The 17,782-nt window shown below is 52.1% G+C and overlaps 1 protein-coding gene across 3 annotated transcripts in view; it reads right to left on the reverse strand.

Annotated features, from left to right (window-relative positions):
- Positions 1–2,947: 2,947 nt before the first annotated feature.
- BCL9L (BCL9 like) overlaps positions 2,948–17,782 on the reverse strand; it is a 62,427-nt gene continuing 47,592 nt past the window's right edge. For 2 of the 3 annotated variants that reach the window (XM_064732258.1, XM_064732257.1), the window contains 7 exons: positions 16,297–16,660; positions 14,496–14,618; positions 13,143–13,353; positions 12,263–12,347; positions 9,444–11,835; positions 8,749–9,009; positions 2,948–7,492 (listed from right to left, as the gene is read on the reverse strand). In XM_064732258.1, coding sequence (XP_064588328.1) covers positions 6,333–7,492; positions 8,749–9,009; positions 9,444–11,835; positions 12,263–12,347; positions 13,143–13,353; positions 14,496–14,618; positions 16,297–16,597 — 4,533 coding nt within the window. In that variant the 5' untranslated portion in view covers positions 16,598–16,660 and the 3' untranslated portion in view covers positions 2,948–6,332. The remainder of the gene's footprint in view (positions 7,493–8,748; positions 9,010–9,443; positions 11,836–12,262; positions 12,348–13,142; positions 13,354–14,495; positions 14,619–16,296; positions 16,661–17,782) is intronic. The other variant, XM_064732259.1, reaches the window with a different exon arrangement.

The raw sequence follows: 17,782 nt of genomic DNA on the forward strand, positions 1-17,782 counted from the left end.
GTGCACAAAGCCAGGCACAGGACTGGGGTGCCAGGGTTAAGGAAAAATGTGCAGCCAAGTAAATGAGTCATGTCAGTAAACAGGTCTCCATTTCACTAGCTAAGGTTGGTACACATGTGCTCAAGGGAAGCCGTGGGACTCAGTGGCCATCGCAACTGGAGAGATGCAGGTAGGACTGATGGGGGCTGCAAAGCTCAATCCAATAGCATGGGTGTACAGTGCTGGACACTCTTTGACTGCAAAATTGTCCTCCTGCTGCATAACATCCCCCCAGCCTGCCACAACACCCTCATCTTCCCAACACAGCTCATGCCAGGAGGTCCTCCCACAGACTGAAAGATTTGACTGTCACAGACTCCTTTCCTGACACCAGTTGCATCCTTCCCCACTCATTTGATCTGTTTTACTGCTGTTATGATCTTCTGTGAGCGGCTGCTGAACTAAATGCCTGACTATGCAAAAGTTTTCCTTTAAGGAGGAACACTGTCTGAGGAGATGGCTTCTGTCTTGTGAGCGCACACAGGGAAGAGAAACCACACAGCCTTGTAAAGCTGATAGTATAACATTTTTTTTTTTGGCAGCTAGTTGTATGGCTATTTATGGGTTCTGAGCACAAGGAGACCCACTGCCCCAGAGTAAGGGAAAGTCTCCTTTGTTTTTAGCAAGGCTAGAGGAAATGTGACATTTTGCTTTGCACTATGCTTTCTGTTAGTTTTCCTCCACCTGCACCTACAGGGCTTTCAGAGATTAACTGCATCCAGATGTACAGAGGACAGACCTGGGTGGTCATCTTGCCCTGAACTGCAAGTATGCAGAAACTGCTCAGATCAGGGCAGCTTGATGATAATTTGCTTCAAAGTAAGAGCAGCAGCTTTCCCCATCATTAATTCTTGCACCACAAGCTGGTGTGTGGGGAAGCCCCAGTGGACTCAAAACAGCTTGCTGCTGCCTAGGAGGTCTTGTCACAGTTTAACATGGCAGCAGGCCCACAATACTGCTCCATGACGTTTCTGTTCCTAAAGAGTACTGTGGCCTGAACTGTAGGAGAGCCATACATATCAATGCCACCCTCCTCACATGCACACTTTAAAATCTCCTCTACCCTTCACCTCACATTTTAAGCAATGTTGAAACAATGTTAGTTCTCCTGTGACAACAGGAATTTTATGCTAATCTCACTTCTGAAATTCATCCCACTAGCAGACGGCTCAGTCCCAGGTGAACTTCACAGTACTCAAGGGCCCTGCTAAAAAGACCAGCCAGTATGGAAGGGACCACATTACCTCAGCCTGACTCAGGCAGAGATCTCAATAGCTTGATCTCACATTGTGACTTGAGGAGAAAACTCATCTAGTATAAGGCAGTCCTCCATTTCCTGCAGCACTGCATCTTCAAAGATGAAACTTTCAAGTAATGGCAGCTGTGGTTGTTCAGGCACATACATGCAGCAGAGAAGGGCAAGTCTCTTAAGCCTGCAACTGTGTTCTCCATGCTTGTACCAGTGAGAAAACCCATTGCAGAAGCATTGTAAACACCTCCCCAGTAGGTTATGGTGACAACTGTGTTTCTATATGAAAATGTTATTGAAAAAAATAATAAAGTATTCAATAATAATAAAAATATTTACAGTGGTCACAAAGTAAAAAGAAAATCTGCACTCAAATGAGAGTGAACAGACTACACATCTGTTGTTACTATAGCTTTTTGCACTTGTATGTACAAACCTTTAGAAAGTTTTGAGGTAAGCTGTAATAAACAGGTGAATAAAACACCAGTCTTCTCATGTGTAGTGCTTGTAAGCATTTGTCTGTAACTGTGTCACTCTATTCAAGGGAGATGCATCAGAAAGGACTAAGTGGGCAGATGGCACCTTTCTGACAAGCTCTGCTCAAAGAGCTTAGAGGAGCACCTTGCTCAGATTCCCCTTCACCAGTGCTGCAGAAGGCTCTGCTGTGTTCAGAGTCAGTCCAGACCTGCATTACCTCTCTGCTGTACAGAGCCTCTTCCACTAACCGCAGCACCTTCTGCCTCAGTTTTACAGCAGCTGCTAACCTGACTGGAAAACTGCCCTTACACCTATATTTGGCCCACACAGCCTGGGAATGGCTTGGCTCAGAGCTGGCAGACCTTCCCCAAAGAGTTGCCATTGTTCCTCCCATAGCTGCCTGCAGCCAGCCTGCTGAATGTGGGTAAGAAGAAAGCAAGAGGAACTTTCCTTCACTGCATAGGAAGCTCTGCTTTCCACTCAGCAAAATCCTTACTGTCTCCTCAAATGTTGCATGGCTGTCACGACACCTTGCCCCAGAGTGGGCTTCCCTGCTAAGTACTCACACTGCCAAAGCCACCACTGCAGCCCTCGGGCAGACCTTCATCCTCCCCACTGGAGCTCTGCTCAGCCCCTATGCCATGGCTGCCAAGTGAGGCAGATGCACCCTGCCCACCCAGGCTACCAGGAAGGAGGATTGAGCCAAGGGGAGCTCCAAGGTGGCTTCTGCAGAAAGCAGGGAGATGATGCGTGGGAAGGCGATGTCACCACCATCCACAGCACAGCCGCTGCACCTCCAGTCCCGGACTGTGCTCTGCAAACAAGGCTCCAACAGACAAACCAGAGGAAACCCTGGTCTCTGATGAAGGCAACCCCAAAGATGGGAACACGAAGACCCTCACAACAGCACACTGCTCTGCGTTTCCTGCAGGGCAACCAAGTCTCCCAGGAGACAGAGCTGGGGTTCCAGCAGAGCATCCTGCTACGCACACACAGTGATCACAGGGCCGTGGCAGGCAGTGAAGCATGCATGAGTAAGGGAACGCATGAATGAACACGTGCCTGGGAGTGCTGCAGAGAAGGGGCTCCCCTGATGCCCACACAAACCTTCCAGCACCTTGCACACTCTCTCTCTCTGCTGCAGTCCAGTGGAAAATCATGTGGAAAAATACAGGCACAGGGTCAGGTCTTGAAATTTGTCTTTTTAATAAAAAGGCACCTATAAAACAGGTCAATACATTACAGGCAGCACAGATACCCAAAAACAAGCCTAAAAATTGTTTCAAATAAAAACCAATAAGATGTCTTCACATATTGTATTTATATATTTATATTTATATATATATTTATATAATGGTACAAAATGACTGGGGAAGTTTCTCCATGGGATGACAGAGAACAGGTCAGTCAACTTTACCTCAATGTGAAAGCTAATTCCAGATGTGTGATTATCCAACATACTGAAAGATGCAGTTTCCTAGCATTTGCTTTTTTGGAGCTGGAAAAACATGGCAAAGTCATGGCTAAAAGATGGGCAAACCTTCTACTGTGATTAGGTGGAGTCAGTACACAGAACTCAAGGTGAGGAGCCGAGCAATAAACTACAAGACACAAGACTAGACACAGGTCACAGCAGTGGGCAACCAGCTGATGGCAAACCTTGCCCGAGTCTAACAAGGACTGGCTGTCACTGAGCCTCCAGAGGAACTCCTGCCACACTGCTGTTCACAGACATGGTTGGGAGCAGTGCCCAGGGCACAGGGGTGTTAGGCAGCATTTCTTCTCCCCATTGTTCAGCCATCACAGTGGTAGGGGTAGGGCTGGCTCCAGGGCAGTGAGATTTTGCAGAAGAGCACCAACTGCTGCTCCAGAGTCCTCAGCTCTCTCCTAGCATCAGGATTCCTTCTATATCCAGGGCAGCTGAGTCAAAAGGCTTATTGGTCACTGAAGGACAGGTCTTCCTCCTGTTGCCAGGCAGAAATAGCATCACACTGCCATGTCCCTGTGAGCGCTCAGCACTAGTCTTCTGAGCACTGCACAGCATGTGCCACAAGCCTGCAGGCTCCTGCTGATACAGGGACAATGTGCTGCTGACACAGTGAGGACTGCAAGGCCCAGGCAACTTCTGTGTCAGGCTGGACAAAAGGGACAACAGGGAAAGTACAAACACATGGAGAGCTCAACCAGGCTAAAACAACAGCTATCTACAGGCAGACAAAAAAACTTCCATATAGAAAATGGTATGGCTTCAAATTAGCCAAGACTTGCTGGTAGGTGATGAGCAAAGTTTGGGATTATAATTGGTATTTGGATGTTTCTGAGAAGCTACCAGCAGCCAACAGCCTGAAGAGCAGCCAAGAGAAGCTACAGCCTTTCGGGCAAGTCAAGCTTAGAAAGAGCTACATCTGTTTGAGCCACGTCCTCCCGCCTGAAACACACACTGAAAGGACCAAGAATCCAAAGCCTGAGCTGAAGATTATTCTTCTGCTCTGTCTCAGCAGGAGCAGAGAACTTCTCATGATTGTTCCTGTTTAACCACTTCAATCCATGTTACTTGCTCACATTGTATACAACAAACCTCTACAAAGCAGGAGACTAGAGCAGGATCCTTCCTCAGATCCAAACCCATGCTTCTCACCTACCACTACAAAATGCCCCAAAGCTTCAGTGTATTCTTAACTGGACTTTATGATTCCATCTTCTCACAGACTGGATCAAGACAACTGCTGGGCTGACATTTCTGCACCCACCAGCCTTTCCAAACAGCTTGCAAGCTGATAAAAAGCGTTGCTGTTCACTCACTACTTGGCAATCTCCCTTTCCAAAGCCCTCTCCTCCTGGCAACAGCAAGCTGGGGAAGATGAGCTCTGTTATAAGAGAGGTAGTGTGTTAAGCCTGGCTCTGCAGAGATAATCCTCCAATTGTGTGCCCCAGGTTCACCACTGGATACTGGAATTGCAAGTCCTCACAGAGGTCCAGAGATACTATGATGTGTGCAGAAACGTGCATCATGACACATTCCCCTCTGTGAAAAAATCAGAGCTGCATGCAGGAAGACCTTATGGAGTACAGGATGGAGAGGGTGGAGTGCATCCAGAAAAGCCAGAGTTGTCCAAATGGCATGCTTTTGCCAGCCTAGGAATGAGAGATTGCAACTCAACTTGGCCTCTTCCGTCCGAAGCACAGGACAGCCATGCTGCTGACACTGAACGCTGAGGTAGAGTATTGCACTCAAGGACAGGTCCTCTTCAAGAGCTGGACCTCTCCTGTGCCACAGGGCAGGGCTGCTGCCAGTAGCTCAGGTTATCATGGAGTGAAGACTGCCTGCAAAACTCTACAGATGAAGGACTGACAAGCACAAGGAAAACCTGGAAAAGCATTCAATGGCAGGGAAGCAGGACACAGTGGTGAAGGGTAATAAACTGGTGTAGGAAGGCTGCAGAAGATCAGGGTTCCCGGCTAGCCTCTCCTGGAAGCACTGGAATGCATCACCTTGCTCACCTCAAAGCCCATCTGTCCCTACCCACCACAACATCTTGCCTACAGGGAACATAGCATGAAGGGAAGAGAAGGGACTAGAGGTGACAGAGCTGATCAAGACCTTCACGTCCAGCACATTACCATCTGTGAAGCCCAGATTCTTCATGCTTCTCCAGCTGAAGGGCCAGCATCCTTCCCATTCCAAACATAGCAGCTTCTCCAGAGAGCAGCAACAGCTGCATCCCCTAAAACTGTGGCCTCTGCCCTGCCAGATGATCACCGCTCCAGCAGCATTTCACTGGGGCTATAGCTTGGCGGCCTCCTCCGGCCCAATGGTCAGTGGTTGTGTTGGTGTACTCAGTATAGTATCCATGGGACCTGAGATCTGCATGATACTGCACCACCCCTTCTCCACACACATGCAAAACCATTCAGATTTGTGAATAACACAGGTCTGACAGAGTCACTCTACAAGGGGATCTCTCAACACCCTGTGCACCCTGGGGATCCTCCTGCCTCCTCCACGGAGAGATTTCAATCCTTGTACACTGTTGCCTTTAGCATGTTTTTTTCTTTCTGTTTTTTAAAACATGTTTTGAGGCTTCTATTAAAACACAGAAATACAGGACAATTAAAAACCAGCACAAATTTTGCCTTTCCCAGTGACCTATTTACAGCTAGTTCCAAAAACCCTCTTGCACATTTTGGTTGCTTAAAAAGGAAGGACAAAAAAAAGAGAGAGGAAAAAAGGGCAAGAAAAACACTAGACGGAGGAAAACCATAAGTGAAAACTTTACAAACTGCCACAAGGTCTGGATGTCCCTGGTTGCCACTCAGGGTTCAAAGTAACAGCCCCACTCCCAGCCTCTTCACCCTCCCCTTCCCCAAAAAAGAAAGGAAAAAGAAACTCAATTCACATCAAGTTTACTGCACATCTGGTTTGCTGTGTAGAGGCAAATCCGATATGAAAAGCATCCCACGTGGTGTCCTCCACTGGCATTGGCCCCCAACCCGCCCCCAGAGAAAGGTTTAAAAATGTTTGTAGGCGCAGCCTCATCTCCGCCCCAGCCCTGAGGGCCAGTCAGGGTTAAAAAGGCAAGTTCGCCATGTTCCCAGGCCCAGGGATATAACTCATCTGGCTGTCCAGGGAGACACTCCTCTGCCTCATCTGGTGTGTGACCATGAGGTTCTGCTGAGGCGGGGGGCCCATGAGAGAGCCCTGAGGTGACATCATATGTCCTGTCTGGGCATACATCTCCCCTGACACAGACATGCTTCTCTGCTTGGCCTGCATCAGCATGAAATTCTGCTGGGCCATCAGGCTCTGCTGCGGAGACATCATGCCCTGGTGCATGCTATTGCCCATCATGCCTTGCTGGGGCGGTATGCCTGTCCTGCCCAGCATGGGCACTTGTCCAGGATGGCACAAGGGCATGCTGAGTCCCCTCTGCACGCCCTGCTGCCCGGGGAGGCTGGGAGCATTCATACCTGGACGCACGGGGGGCTGCTCAGCCATCATGTTCTGCAGGTTCATGAGGTGGAGGTTGGAAGGCTGAGATTTGGGCGCCTGGCTGTCGCTCTTGGGGAAATACTGCAAGGTGCTGCTTGGCTTCTCTGATGGGATGATCCTGGACAGGTCAAACTCCGGGATCCCCGTGGGCGTGGGGCGGATGACCTCGCTGAGCTCGGGGTCGTTCAGCACCGACGCCACCCCAGGAAGCACGGGCGGGTAGGGGTCACCAATCCGAGGAGGGATGTTCTTGCCCATCATGTGCTGCTGAGGGGGCATCTGGCCAGGCTGCTGGGAGGGAAGGTCCTCAGGTGGCAAGGGCATCCCTGGCGGGTAATGCTGCTGCATCCCAGGGCCACCTCCTGCACTGGGGGCCATGGGCATGCCTCCAGCAGGAGATGGCATGGCATTGTGGGGCTGCTGCATGCGGGGGAACACGAGCTGGTTGGAAGGAATCATCTGTGAACTGTTGGGCACAGGGCCACACTGCTGGTTCAATGAGTCCTGGGGACCTGGGGGCAGCATCATGGGGTTCTGGGGGGGCACGCCCGCCCCTGGCCCACTTGGATGCATAGGAATGTTGGAGCCCAGAGGGTTTGGGGAGGACATCATAGAGGTGGGGGGTGGTTCGTGGGAAAGGGGCTGCTGACCAGGTAGGTTCATTCCCATGGGGCTCTGAGCGGATCCAGGCCCCACAGAGTTCAAGTGCAGTTGATTTGGCTGATTCCCCGTCACGCCTAAGGACAGGAAAAAGAGAGAAGAGTTAACCCCTCCTACAGACCTTTCAGGGCTGTAAAATCCACATCCTGAGAGCCTGCCAAGCAGTCCTGCGCAGAATGCCCTGAGCATGGAGCATGATGCTCAGAAAGCAGCCCCAAGATGGGCTTACAAAGCACCAACATGAGGAAGAACCATCTCCAACTCCAGCTCCTCAAGCCCACAAGCACCAGAGGGCTCTTCCAGCTTCATCTAGTCCCATGCCAGATTTGTAATTTCTTACATTCCCCTGATTTTAGAGTCCTGACTGGCTCTGTGTGTGCCTTACATCATGGTCTCATCAGGGCTCTCAGCTACCTGAAAGGCAGCAAGGAGTGACCCTTCACCCCTGCCTGCCACAGGGTTTGCCACCCAGCAAGCTCCAGTGACCACACAACCTCGGGTGCTAAGGAGGAAAAAAGCAGAAGAGTCAGTGGCCCGGCACAGGTGCTGTCTGGGCGGGAAAGTCTGTGCCCATCAGAAAAGCAGAGCAGCCATCAGTGCTTGCGGAGGCAGCCAATGCATTTGCATGCCTTGCGGTCAACCTAAGTGACTGCTCAGCAGTGAAAGAGTCAAAAAGCTGATTTTTCATTTCCAAAACCAACAAAAATATTTATCAGACGGCATTAGACCCCTAAATCAAGTGGTAGAGCATGTTGGAATTCCCCTTCGAGCTGGTCACCACGTGATCAAAAACACTCATTTGCCTAAATGTCCTCACCAGTGCCACCAGTTAGTGGAGCATATCTGGCCTACTGAAATCACAACTGTGCTACAACACAGCCTTGCCTGTGCAGGCACTTGGGCTCCACTCAAAACACCAGATTCCCAAGCCCCATTCAGAGCATCCCCGTCCCACTGCACAGGAACACAAGGGTTCTAAGCAGGAGACCTCTGCCTGCAAGTTCTGAACCTGACAAAACTCCGGGAGCCATGAAAACTCGGGCCAAATACATCCCCATGGGTAAAGGTAAAAAACTTCCAGGTCTAGTGGAAGGAGGACTCCTCAAGCCAGACCAGCTCACGTCCTTCCATCCAAGCTAAAAGCTGATGGACAGGCTGGGCAGAGGGCAGGGAATTGCACAGACTGTTACAAACCAGGGGAAATTTATGCTATGTGACATGGCAGTCATGGGGAGATCAGAGTTCCTAATACTTTCTCCACCTGCTGCCTCAGGTTCACTGGCAGCCACAAGACAGTCTGACCCCTTGCAAGCCCACCTCCAGAAGTAGATACCTGACATACTTCCAGGTGGAAGCATAGGCCTGTCTGGCAGCAGCTCATCATCAGAGGTGGCGATGGTTTTGATGGCATTGTGGTAAAGTGGTGTGGAGCTGGGCATGGCATACTTGGACATCTGGGACATCATCAGTGAGAGGGGGTTCTGGGAAGGGGATGGATCTGGAGAGGAAGTAAAAGGCATGTTTGGATTCATGGTGCTGGAGGTGTTGCTGGCTGGTGCAGAAGAGCTGCTCCGAGGCCCAGAAGGGAGAGAACCTACAAGAATGAGAGAGATGAACTTAGTATGGTACACATGCGCTGGCTTGCTCCCACCAAAGAGCAACCCTGGCCTCTGGTCACTATGACCAGAGGAGGCTGCAAAGCACAGAGCTGGCACAGTGCCGCACTCTCTGGACTCTGAGAAGGCTCATGCAGAGACCCTGCTCCAGAGCAGTGACAGACTTCCACTGAAACCTGCCCCTGACTGCCCAGCACAGACACAGCATTTGCTGCATGTGTCACAGATCTACCTGAAAAGGCCCTGTTTGGACTCCTGGGAAAACATACTTGCTCTGCGAGATGCAAAGCCAGGCACAGGAACACATGTCTTCCTGTTCCAGAGAGAGCTTGTGGGCTGGAGAGAAACCCTGTCCACACACTCATCAAAACTAAGCACAGACATGCACTCGCATACAAGACACCCAGCATACCCTGCTCCAGAGCTCCGATGGAAGCAGATGAGTTCATGTTGAGAGTCTGCTTGCTCTGGTTGACTCCTGGGCTGGGCATGGTGGCTTTGGGAGATGGCACCCAACCAGGGGAAGAAACAGCCATAGAAGGGGACTTCAGGCGGCTTGGTGAGCCAGTTGGAGACCGGACGTTGAGGGAAGAACTCATCACCTGGGGGGACTTGAGAGGTCCAGACTGGTTTGAAGGTGGCATGCTGACCATCTGCGAGGGTGTCTGTGGGGACTTGAGACTGGCAGATGGGGAGGTGACCAGTGGCGAATGCACCTGGCTAAGGGTGGGAGACTTGAGGTGACCCATGCTGGGGGAATTCATCTGGTTGATGTTGATGGTGAGGTCAGAGGGCCGGCGGCCCAGCCCCCGGGAAGGTGCTGGGTGCATGTTGGCCAGGTTTCCCCCTGGTGTGGGAGTGGGGTTGGAGGCTGGAGGCAGAGGAATGTGGCTGAGTCTGGTGGTGCCACTGATGCTCCCAACAGGCATGGTGCCCTGCTCAGGGCTAAACATGTCTGAGCCACTGCCCATCTCCTGGGGCAGGTTGGGATAAGACCCTTGCCCTGTCGAGAAGCCTTGCTGTCCTTGGTTGGGGAACTGTGAGGGAATCATCATTTTCTGGGGTCCCGTTAGTATTGCACTGCCATTGCCATTCTGAGCCCTAACCCTGGCCAGCTCCTCAGGGTTCATGCCCTGGTGGGTCATCATTTCAGGGCCCCTCATCTTCTGGGACATCATCATCTGCTGCTGTGGGGTCATCTGGACATTGAGGTTCATGTTCATGTTCATATTGACATTCATGTTCATGTTGAGGTTGCCCGGGCCCATGGGTGTGTCCATGTCCCGAAGGCCTGACTGACTCATAGGAGGGCTCAGCATCCCCCGAGTGCCTGCAAAATCCATTCCCATTGGGGCACTGCTCAGGGTCTCACCCGTTATCTGCCCAGCAAACATGGATGGATCCATCTGCCTGTGAGCCTGCATCATCCTCTCCATTTCCATGCCCTGGCTCATGGAGTTGTTGGATATCCCCACAGGCCTCTGCATTGCCACTGGGCGTTTCTCCATGAGCTGATGCCGCAGAATCTCCTCTCTGGCACGGGGATTCATAAACCTTTCTGGGTCTCCTTGCCCTGGTGGGTAGGGCAAGGTGCCTTGTGGAAAGTTCCCAGGGCCTCCCATAGGAGACATATCATCACTCCATCCCATGCTGGGCCTGACTGGCCTCTGCATGGCATTCATGGGCCCAAGAGCATCCAAGGGCATGTTCTGCATCCCTCCAAAGCCAGAGACTCTCTGCATTTGATTCCCAGGGAACCGTGGGCCAGGGAAGGGTGGCCCTCCCCGCAGCTGCAGAGGGTCCTGCACATCTATGGGTCCCCGCAGCTGGCTGCCCATCCCTGGTGGCCACTGCTCTCCAGGCTTGCTGTGGTAGGGTGGTGGAGGCCCACGCATCATCATGCTCCCCATCGACTGAGGGATCATGATCTCCTGCATGGACCGGCCATGGATGCTGATCTGCTCCTCTTTCCGTCGCTTTTCCTCATAGTACTCTTCCTGCAACTTCCTCCAGGCCACTTGCTCCGGTGTCAGGCTGTCCTGGTTCAGCCGCTGCATCATCATGTTCATCTGCTGGCCCATGTCAGCGCCAGGGTGGTGAGGCACCTCATGTTCCAGGCTGGGCCCACCAAGGCTCTGGGTCTGGGAGATCATGGACTGCAGAGGCTCTTCATACTTCTTGATGCTGGCAGGGGGCGCAGGGGGCTGGGCAGGGGCAGCCTGTGGCTGAGGGGCAGTGCCCCCCTCACCTGTATTTTGGCTGGATTTGAGGAAGGGCTCGGCCTCCCCGCTGCGCAGCAGCAGACGCTCAATGTCTCGCAGGGTCTGCAGAGAACGCTCTCGGTGCTCCAGCTGCTCCTTTGAGAGCCCTTCGGAGTTCATGGTGTTCCTGGGGCCCAGGCCTGCCTGCCCATTCCCCGGCATCCCTGGGCCCTCTCCAAGGAGGCTGGAGCTGGGTGTGGCGGAGGAGTCCACTTGCCCAGGCTGCATGGTGCTGGCAGATGCAGTGGGCGTATTTGGATGGTTACTTCCAGGCTGGTTGTTGCTGCTATTGTTCCCCAAAGAGTTGGGAGTCAGATCTCTCCGGCCATCTTCACTTGTCCCTTCCTGAGGCAGGCTGCTGGGTGCAGGCAAAGGTGTTTGACTGATGGCCTGAGGTGGTGGGGCTGGAGGCTGTGGTGGGGGAGGCTGTGGCTGCGGTTGACTTGCTTGAGGAGCCAGTGGCTGGGACTGTGGAGTATTGGCAGCAGGAGGGTTAATTGGAAGTGGCTCAGCAATGCCCAGCACTTTAGGAGCAGGTGGTGCCTGGCAGAGAAAAGGGGAAGAAACTTGAGAGCAGGGAAAGATCCTAGGAAGGTATTGTTCCCTGCACCCTACAGGAGACCTCTCTGTCCCAAAATGAAGCCTCATGGCAGTTCACCTTCATTTCTTGCAGGAAAAAAAATGTAGGTACTACTACATGATCTAGGAACACACAAGCAGGTACACTGCACACGTGGCTGTGGGGGAACATGCCACGCCCCATCCCAAACTTGTCACAGCTGACAACAGCAAGGACTTGTGCCAAAGAGATTTTGCAGCAAAGCAGCTTCCCACCCCACTGAAAGGGCATTCTGGCAACCCCTTCTTTCACAGCTGAGCCAGGGGGTGGGGGAGAATGACCACATCAGACTGGAAGGGTAATAGTCGTCAGCATGTGACAACAGGAGTGATTGCTTCACAGGTGGTATACCTGGTCTAGCTTTGCCCGCGGGACATTCTGTTGATGGTAGGCCAGAATGGAGTCAGCTCGGCCCTGCAGGACAGCTTCTGCAGCTCTGGGGAGAGAGCACAAATCACTTGAGAACAGGCACTGCGCCCCATCCTACCCATCCAAGGCCCCAGCTGCCACCTCCGTTCTTCAGTTCTACAGGAAGAAAGAAATCCCTAGAAGTAACCAAGAACGGGGAATGTTCTCAGAGTCCTCAGATATGTCCTGCACAGCCTCCAGTGAGGATCTCCAACAGACGATCGCTTGCTGTTCAATTTCCCTCTTCCCATGTCCGGTGACAGGCTTTGCTTTGTGCCTGCTGCCCTAAGGTGGTTGTCACCAAGATGCATTGGGATCTCCCACACTGAACCTGTGATACAGCAGAGCTCTAAAACTAGGCTAGTTTTAGCCTAGGCTAAACAGACTAAACTGACTTCTAAGACTCTATGGCTAAGACAATGCAGGACAGAAGAGAGGAATTGGATGGAGAATACCATGTGTTACATTACACTCCCTGTCACACCCACCCCTTAGATACTTTCAAATCAGACCAGCAGCCCACACTGCTTTGGGAGAATCATTTTGTTGGATGCGACAAAATGGGCTCTGAGTGAAACAGAGTGCAGAGCCAGGCCTCACTGGTAGGAAGTGGGCATTTAAGTTCCAGTTTGTCCACCTGCAACAACTACCAGCATACCTCACAAACCCCAGAGGTTTCCCACTCTGTGCAAGCAGAGAGACACAGATTTTTCCAGCTCTCTTGTGCTCAAGGGCTGCATGCGGCAGGCAGGTGTGACAAGGCGGGCCAGGTGTGGCAAGGCCAGCCAGTACCAGTGGAGGAGGTGTGGGGTTTATTGCTTACGTGTTAGCAAGCTGCGTTGTAAAGACGTAAACAAACTGTGAAGGCTGCTTCCCTGTTCCGCCGCCTCCGCCTCCTGCAGCCTCTGCCCGCAAGCCAGGGGCAGCACCATGGGGCACGCCGGAAGCGCTGCTCTCGCTCAGGTTAGGCAGCGGGTTGGACCCTGGGCCAAGCTGTGGGGCCGTGGACATCGCAGGATCTGCTACATTACAGCCTGCGGGAGCAGAGAAGAGGAGCTGCCGGGCGCTGCTGCGGGCCCGCCAGCAGGCGGCAGCACCGGCCCGCCCGGCCGGGGCCGCTGGCAATCGTCAGCCGTTATTAAGTAGGATCCATAATTAATATTACTATGCGCTGCAATTACCAGAGGCATGCCTTGCCTTCCTCTACCTTAACCCAGCTGGCTCCTTGCTCCCCTCCAGCTGCCTCTCCCCATCGCAGCAGCCTCTGCAGCCCGACCCTGCCACTGCAGCATTCACACAGGAGACATCGCCGGGAACTCTGTGCGGGGACACGGGCGGTGCCTCGCTGCCAGCCCCTGCCCTTGGGCAGCCCCACCGTGACGCATTCCCGCCAGGCGGATCTGAGGGCAGGCTGACCCTTCAGCACTATCCCTTCCCGCGCAGGCTGCTCAGGCTGTGGACAGTGCTGAGAAGTGCAAGTGGATGTTCCAGAGACAATGGCAACAATGCACTGGCAGGCACAGAGGCCACTCTCTTCTTGCTTTTCTACACGTTCATGTTCTCTAACAGAGAACATAGGCATCTTCTCAGGTCCCACAGGACCTTGCCCCATCTCTCAGATATTCTCCCTGTTACAGTTTGAAAGCAAAATGAATTGTAGATACAAAATGTCAAAGAATGCTGGTGCTTTTGGAAAACAGAGGAGACCTACAGCTCATTGTCCCAAAAAGAGCACATCTCAGGCCAGCTCAGCTCTGCCTGAACCACTGTCAAGACCCCAAGAGCCTCTTTACACTGAGCTGTCTTTACAACACAGCTGCAGAGAGAAAGGTGAGTGGCTTGGCAGAGATGCAGCTGCTGCAACAAGAGCAATGCACATTGCACTCTGGCTGCCACTATGACCAGGGTAGTGTGGCCAGAGCAATGTACAGCAGGGACATTCAACTTCAACACTTTTCCCTCCAGCATGTCTGTAGCATCTCCACCAAACAGGTCCAAGGCCTCACTGCATGGCAAACATTCTCACAGCACAATGATCACTAACTGCAATGGGCCCCACAACACTCGGCTAAGTGAGCACACACAGGCAAAGCTAGTGTCATCAGCCCTCCTGATGAGCTGTACGAAGGACCTGGCTTTATTCAAGCTTCAGAGTGGTAAGGAGGCAGTGACTCACTGTGCGCACTGCTGATGGGTTTGTCGTCCTCCTCGCTGTCCGGCCCAGAGCACCATTCATCGCCGCTGTATGGCTGCTTCCTTTCCAGCACACACCGTCGCTTACTGCGGGGAGCCACCTCACCTGCAAAGGGACAGGGCCAGCAGAGGTGCTTAAGGGGCTGAAAGGTTGGGGTCCTGCCCAGCTGGGTGCTGCATGCTGGCAGCACCAACCCAACCAGGATGCACTGAGCAGTAAGCCTTATGCTAACATCTGCCCAACACTGGTTAAGAACCTGAAGCATCTGCTCAGTCTGGGCTCCTTGTTTTAGCAGCCAGATCTAGTGAGGCTTCCCTGTGAGAGCCAAAGGTTCAGAATGAGATGTATTTCTTACCACCTGAAAGGAATCTATGCACATAGGATGTGTCTACCTGCAGTTCCAAACTAGAGAGCTTTGGACATTAACCGTAAATTTAAAGGGTCTGTGATTCAGCAATTAAAGGAGGGGAGGGCACATTCACATCCTTTGTAGGAACAAGAGACAGACTCTGCCCTTTGTCGACACTAATCAGGCAAGGGCCTTCATGCTCTCTTATAAACTTGTATGCTCCCTCCACGTGTCCACCCTCTCAGATGGGACTGATGCAGCTCAGAGAGGAAGTGGCTTGCCTAAAGGCACTTAGGGACTTGGGGAGAGCAATCAGACACAGGATGAATAACTTCCCAGTCCTGTGCTTTAACTAATGAAACATTGTCTGGCCTTACTTTTTTTACATTGTCTTTTTTACATCATGACCATATTCACATGATCTGTCAGTGTATTAGGAACACGGGAGATTCGGGCATTTCTGATCAGGCCATTTAAATAATTTCCCCGTTGAAGTGTGGTTACAAGACAGCTCTGGGATAAAACTGCAAATGCTTATGATCAGTAGTGTATGGTTACCCCTGTAACACTACGAGGAGAAAGCCCTCCCAGTGCCAGGAAATTCATTCAGGTATATTCTACCTGTTGTTCCATGGCACAGCTCTGGCCTAAGCCAGTCAGGCAACATGACTTTGACTGTGAAAACAAATCCGTAGGGGCACAAGCCAGAACTGCAGCTCTGCGTCTGCAGACTGGGTGTGAGTCTTGGTTGGAACCAAGGGCACAACCAGAATTTCTCCCCCTACAACCATCTGTGAGATGCTCAAGTATCCCACACAGCCACTGAGCACAGAGCTTGATGGAATGCAAGAGGTTAGAGGGAAGGCTGCTGAGGACAGGGTAGGCAAAGGGTTTAGAAGCACTGACTCAGCCCTTTTCCAGAAGCCACATGCTGTAACACAAGAGTTATCCATTGCTGATGAAACCACAGAACTGTTCAGACTGTGACGCTTGCAGCAGTTCCTTGCTAACCATGACTGAGTCATTGGGCAGCTGCAACACCACTAAGCAGCTCACTACCAACAACAAGAAGATAGAAAACAACTCAGTCTCAAGTTAAAAGTTTGCACATTGCACATGCAGGGGCATTTGGTGTTGTTTCAGTGAACTGTGCTGTTGCTTAGATGGCCTCAGTAGCCTGTGAAAACCAGTGCCAGATTCTGGGTGTAACAAATGGTTTAGGGAATGAAATGCAAAGCAGATGAGAATTCAGCCACTCTAGCCCAAAAGCTGCAGATGTGACAAGCAGTGATGCAAAGTCACACAGGCAGCCAGGACAAGCCTGAACAGAAGACACAGCACAGAAATCAAAGATGTTCCCGTCCCAAGTCCTGCCAGGATGTTTGTAGCAACTGAGAGGAGGACATGCTGAGGCAAGGTCTAGGAGGGCATTACCTTTTGATTCTGTGTCCTGTGACGGGGTGCTGGCTTCTCGCTGTTCTCCAGAGTCCACCGAGATGCTTCGTTCCCGCTTTACCTTGCCCTTCAAGGAGCTGAAGTTTGGGACAGTGTTCTGGCTGTTTTTCAGTCCAGAGTTGCCAGGGGAAATCTGAGTGGCCTTGCTGCCATGGCTGCCTGCCCCCACACCCTTTGAGCCCAAGTTACAGGTGGGTGCTTGGCTCACATTGTGGTGCTGGGCCAGGGCACTGCTGCTGCCTGCCTTGCCATGGCTGGGCAGTTTGTTGTCAGGGTGCATTGGCTTGGCTAAAGCTTCCCAAAGTGCCAGTGGAGGGAGCTCACAGGCCCTTCAATCAGAAATCTGCAAGAGAAAAGAGCAGAAAGTCAACACGGTGCCCCTCACACGGGTGCAGCTGCTGGGGGCACAGCACAGGACCAGTGCGCTGGGGCTGTTACTTGGTCACAGGGCCAGACAAAGTCCACGGCAAGGCACAACCCAGAGCTGCTCATGCTGGGAATTAGCCCTGGACCCTTTGAGCAAAAAATCCTGCTCTGCAGTTACTCACTCACATCATGACAAGCTGTAAACTCTCACCCAGGCATGGCACACTTGCCAGTACTTCAAGAAACAGTCACAGACATAAGAGCCCTCATTTCCAAGGCCAAGATGAGAAATGGGTGCTCCATACCATCCTGGCCCTTTGGAGAGTAGAAGGATGCACAGAGCTATTTTGCAGGTGTTCCCAAAGACACCTTTGTGACCCTAGAGAGAAAATGAGTGCCCTACTGTTTTCAGCAATCCCCTTTGATGATAAATAAGTTTCCTCTGTGCTGCAAAACACACAGAAGACAGCTAGACAGCTGAGCAGACAGTCTTGACACAAGCTTATAAAGGGAAAACTGGGACAGAGCAGGGGACAAAGGTTGAGGCAACCGAGAAGGAGACAGAGAAGGGTTCTAAGGCAAGGACAGAGCCGGGAAGTGCAGACATTCATCAGACAAGCTCTGCTTCTCCCAGGGGCCAGAGGGACAGTTCCAGCTCCTGCTTTAAGGCTCTGGGTGAGGGGGTGTCCACTTTAGCAGGAGCTTCCAGCCCAGCAGAATGATGCAATGGGCCACATACCTGGATGATGCTTTCCTGCTCAGCTTAGCTACCTGAATAGTCCTGCAGCCTGAGGCTGAGTTTGGCAGAGAAGAGGAGGTTAGGGCAGAACACAAAGGTTTCTGGGCTGAGGGACATGCATGCAGCTAAGCAATGCTGCAGCAGCCCTCCTTGCAGGATTCTAGTTGCCTTGGCAGAGTCTCATGCTCACACCTGGAATATTCCCCTTGGAACTCTGCACAGGCACTAGAGATGACTGGGATGCAGCTCTGTATCACACTGTGTGTTCTGGAAGGCCACCACAAACCCTTGGTCCAACACACAACCCTAATCCTGTCACAGTAGTTTTTACTTCTTGAGGAAGCAGGAGGGAAGGAGAGT

This window comes from Zonotrichia leucophrys, chromosome 24 (assembly GCF_028769735.1).
Source record: "Zonotrichia leucophrys gambelii isolate GWCS_2022_RI chromosome 24, RI_Zleu_2.0, whole genome shotgun sequence".
Lineage (NCBI taxonomy): Eukaryota > Metazoa > Chordata > Aves > Passeriformes > Passerellidae > Zonotrichia > Zonotrichia leucophrys.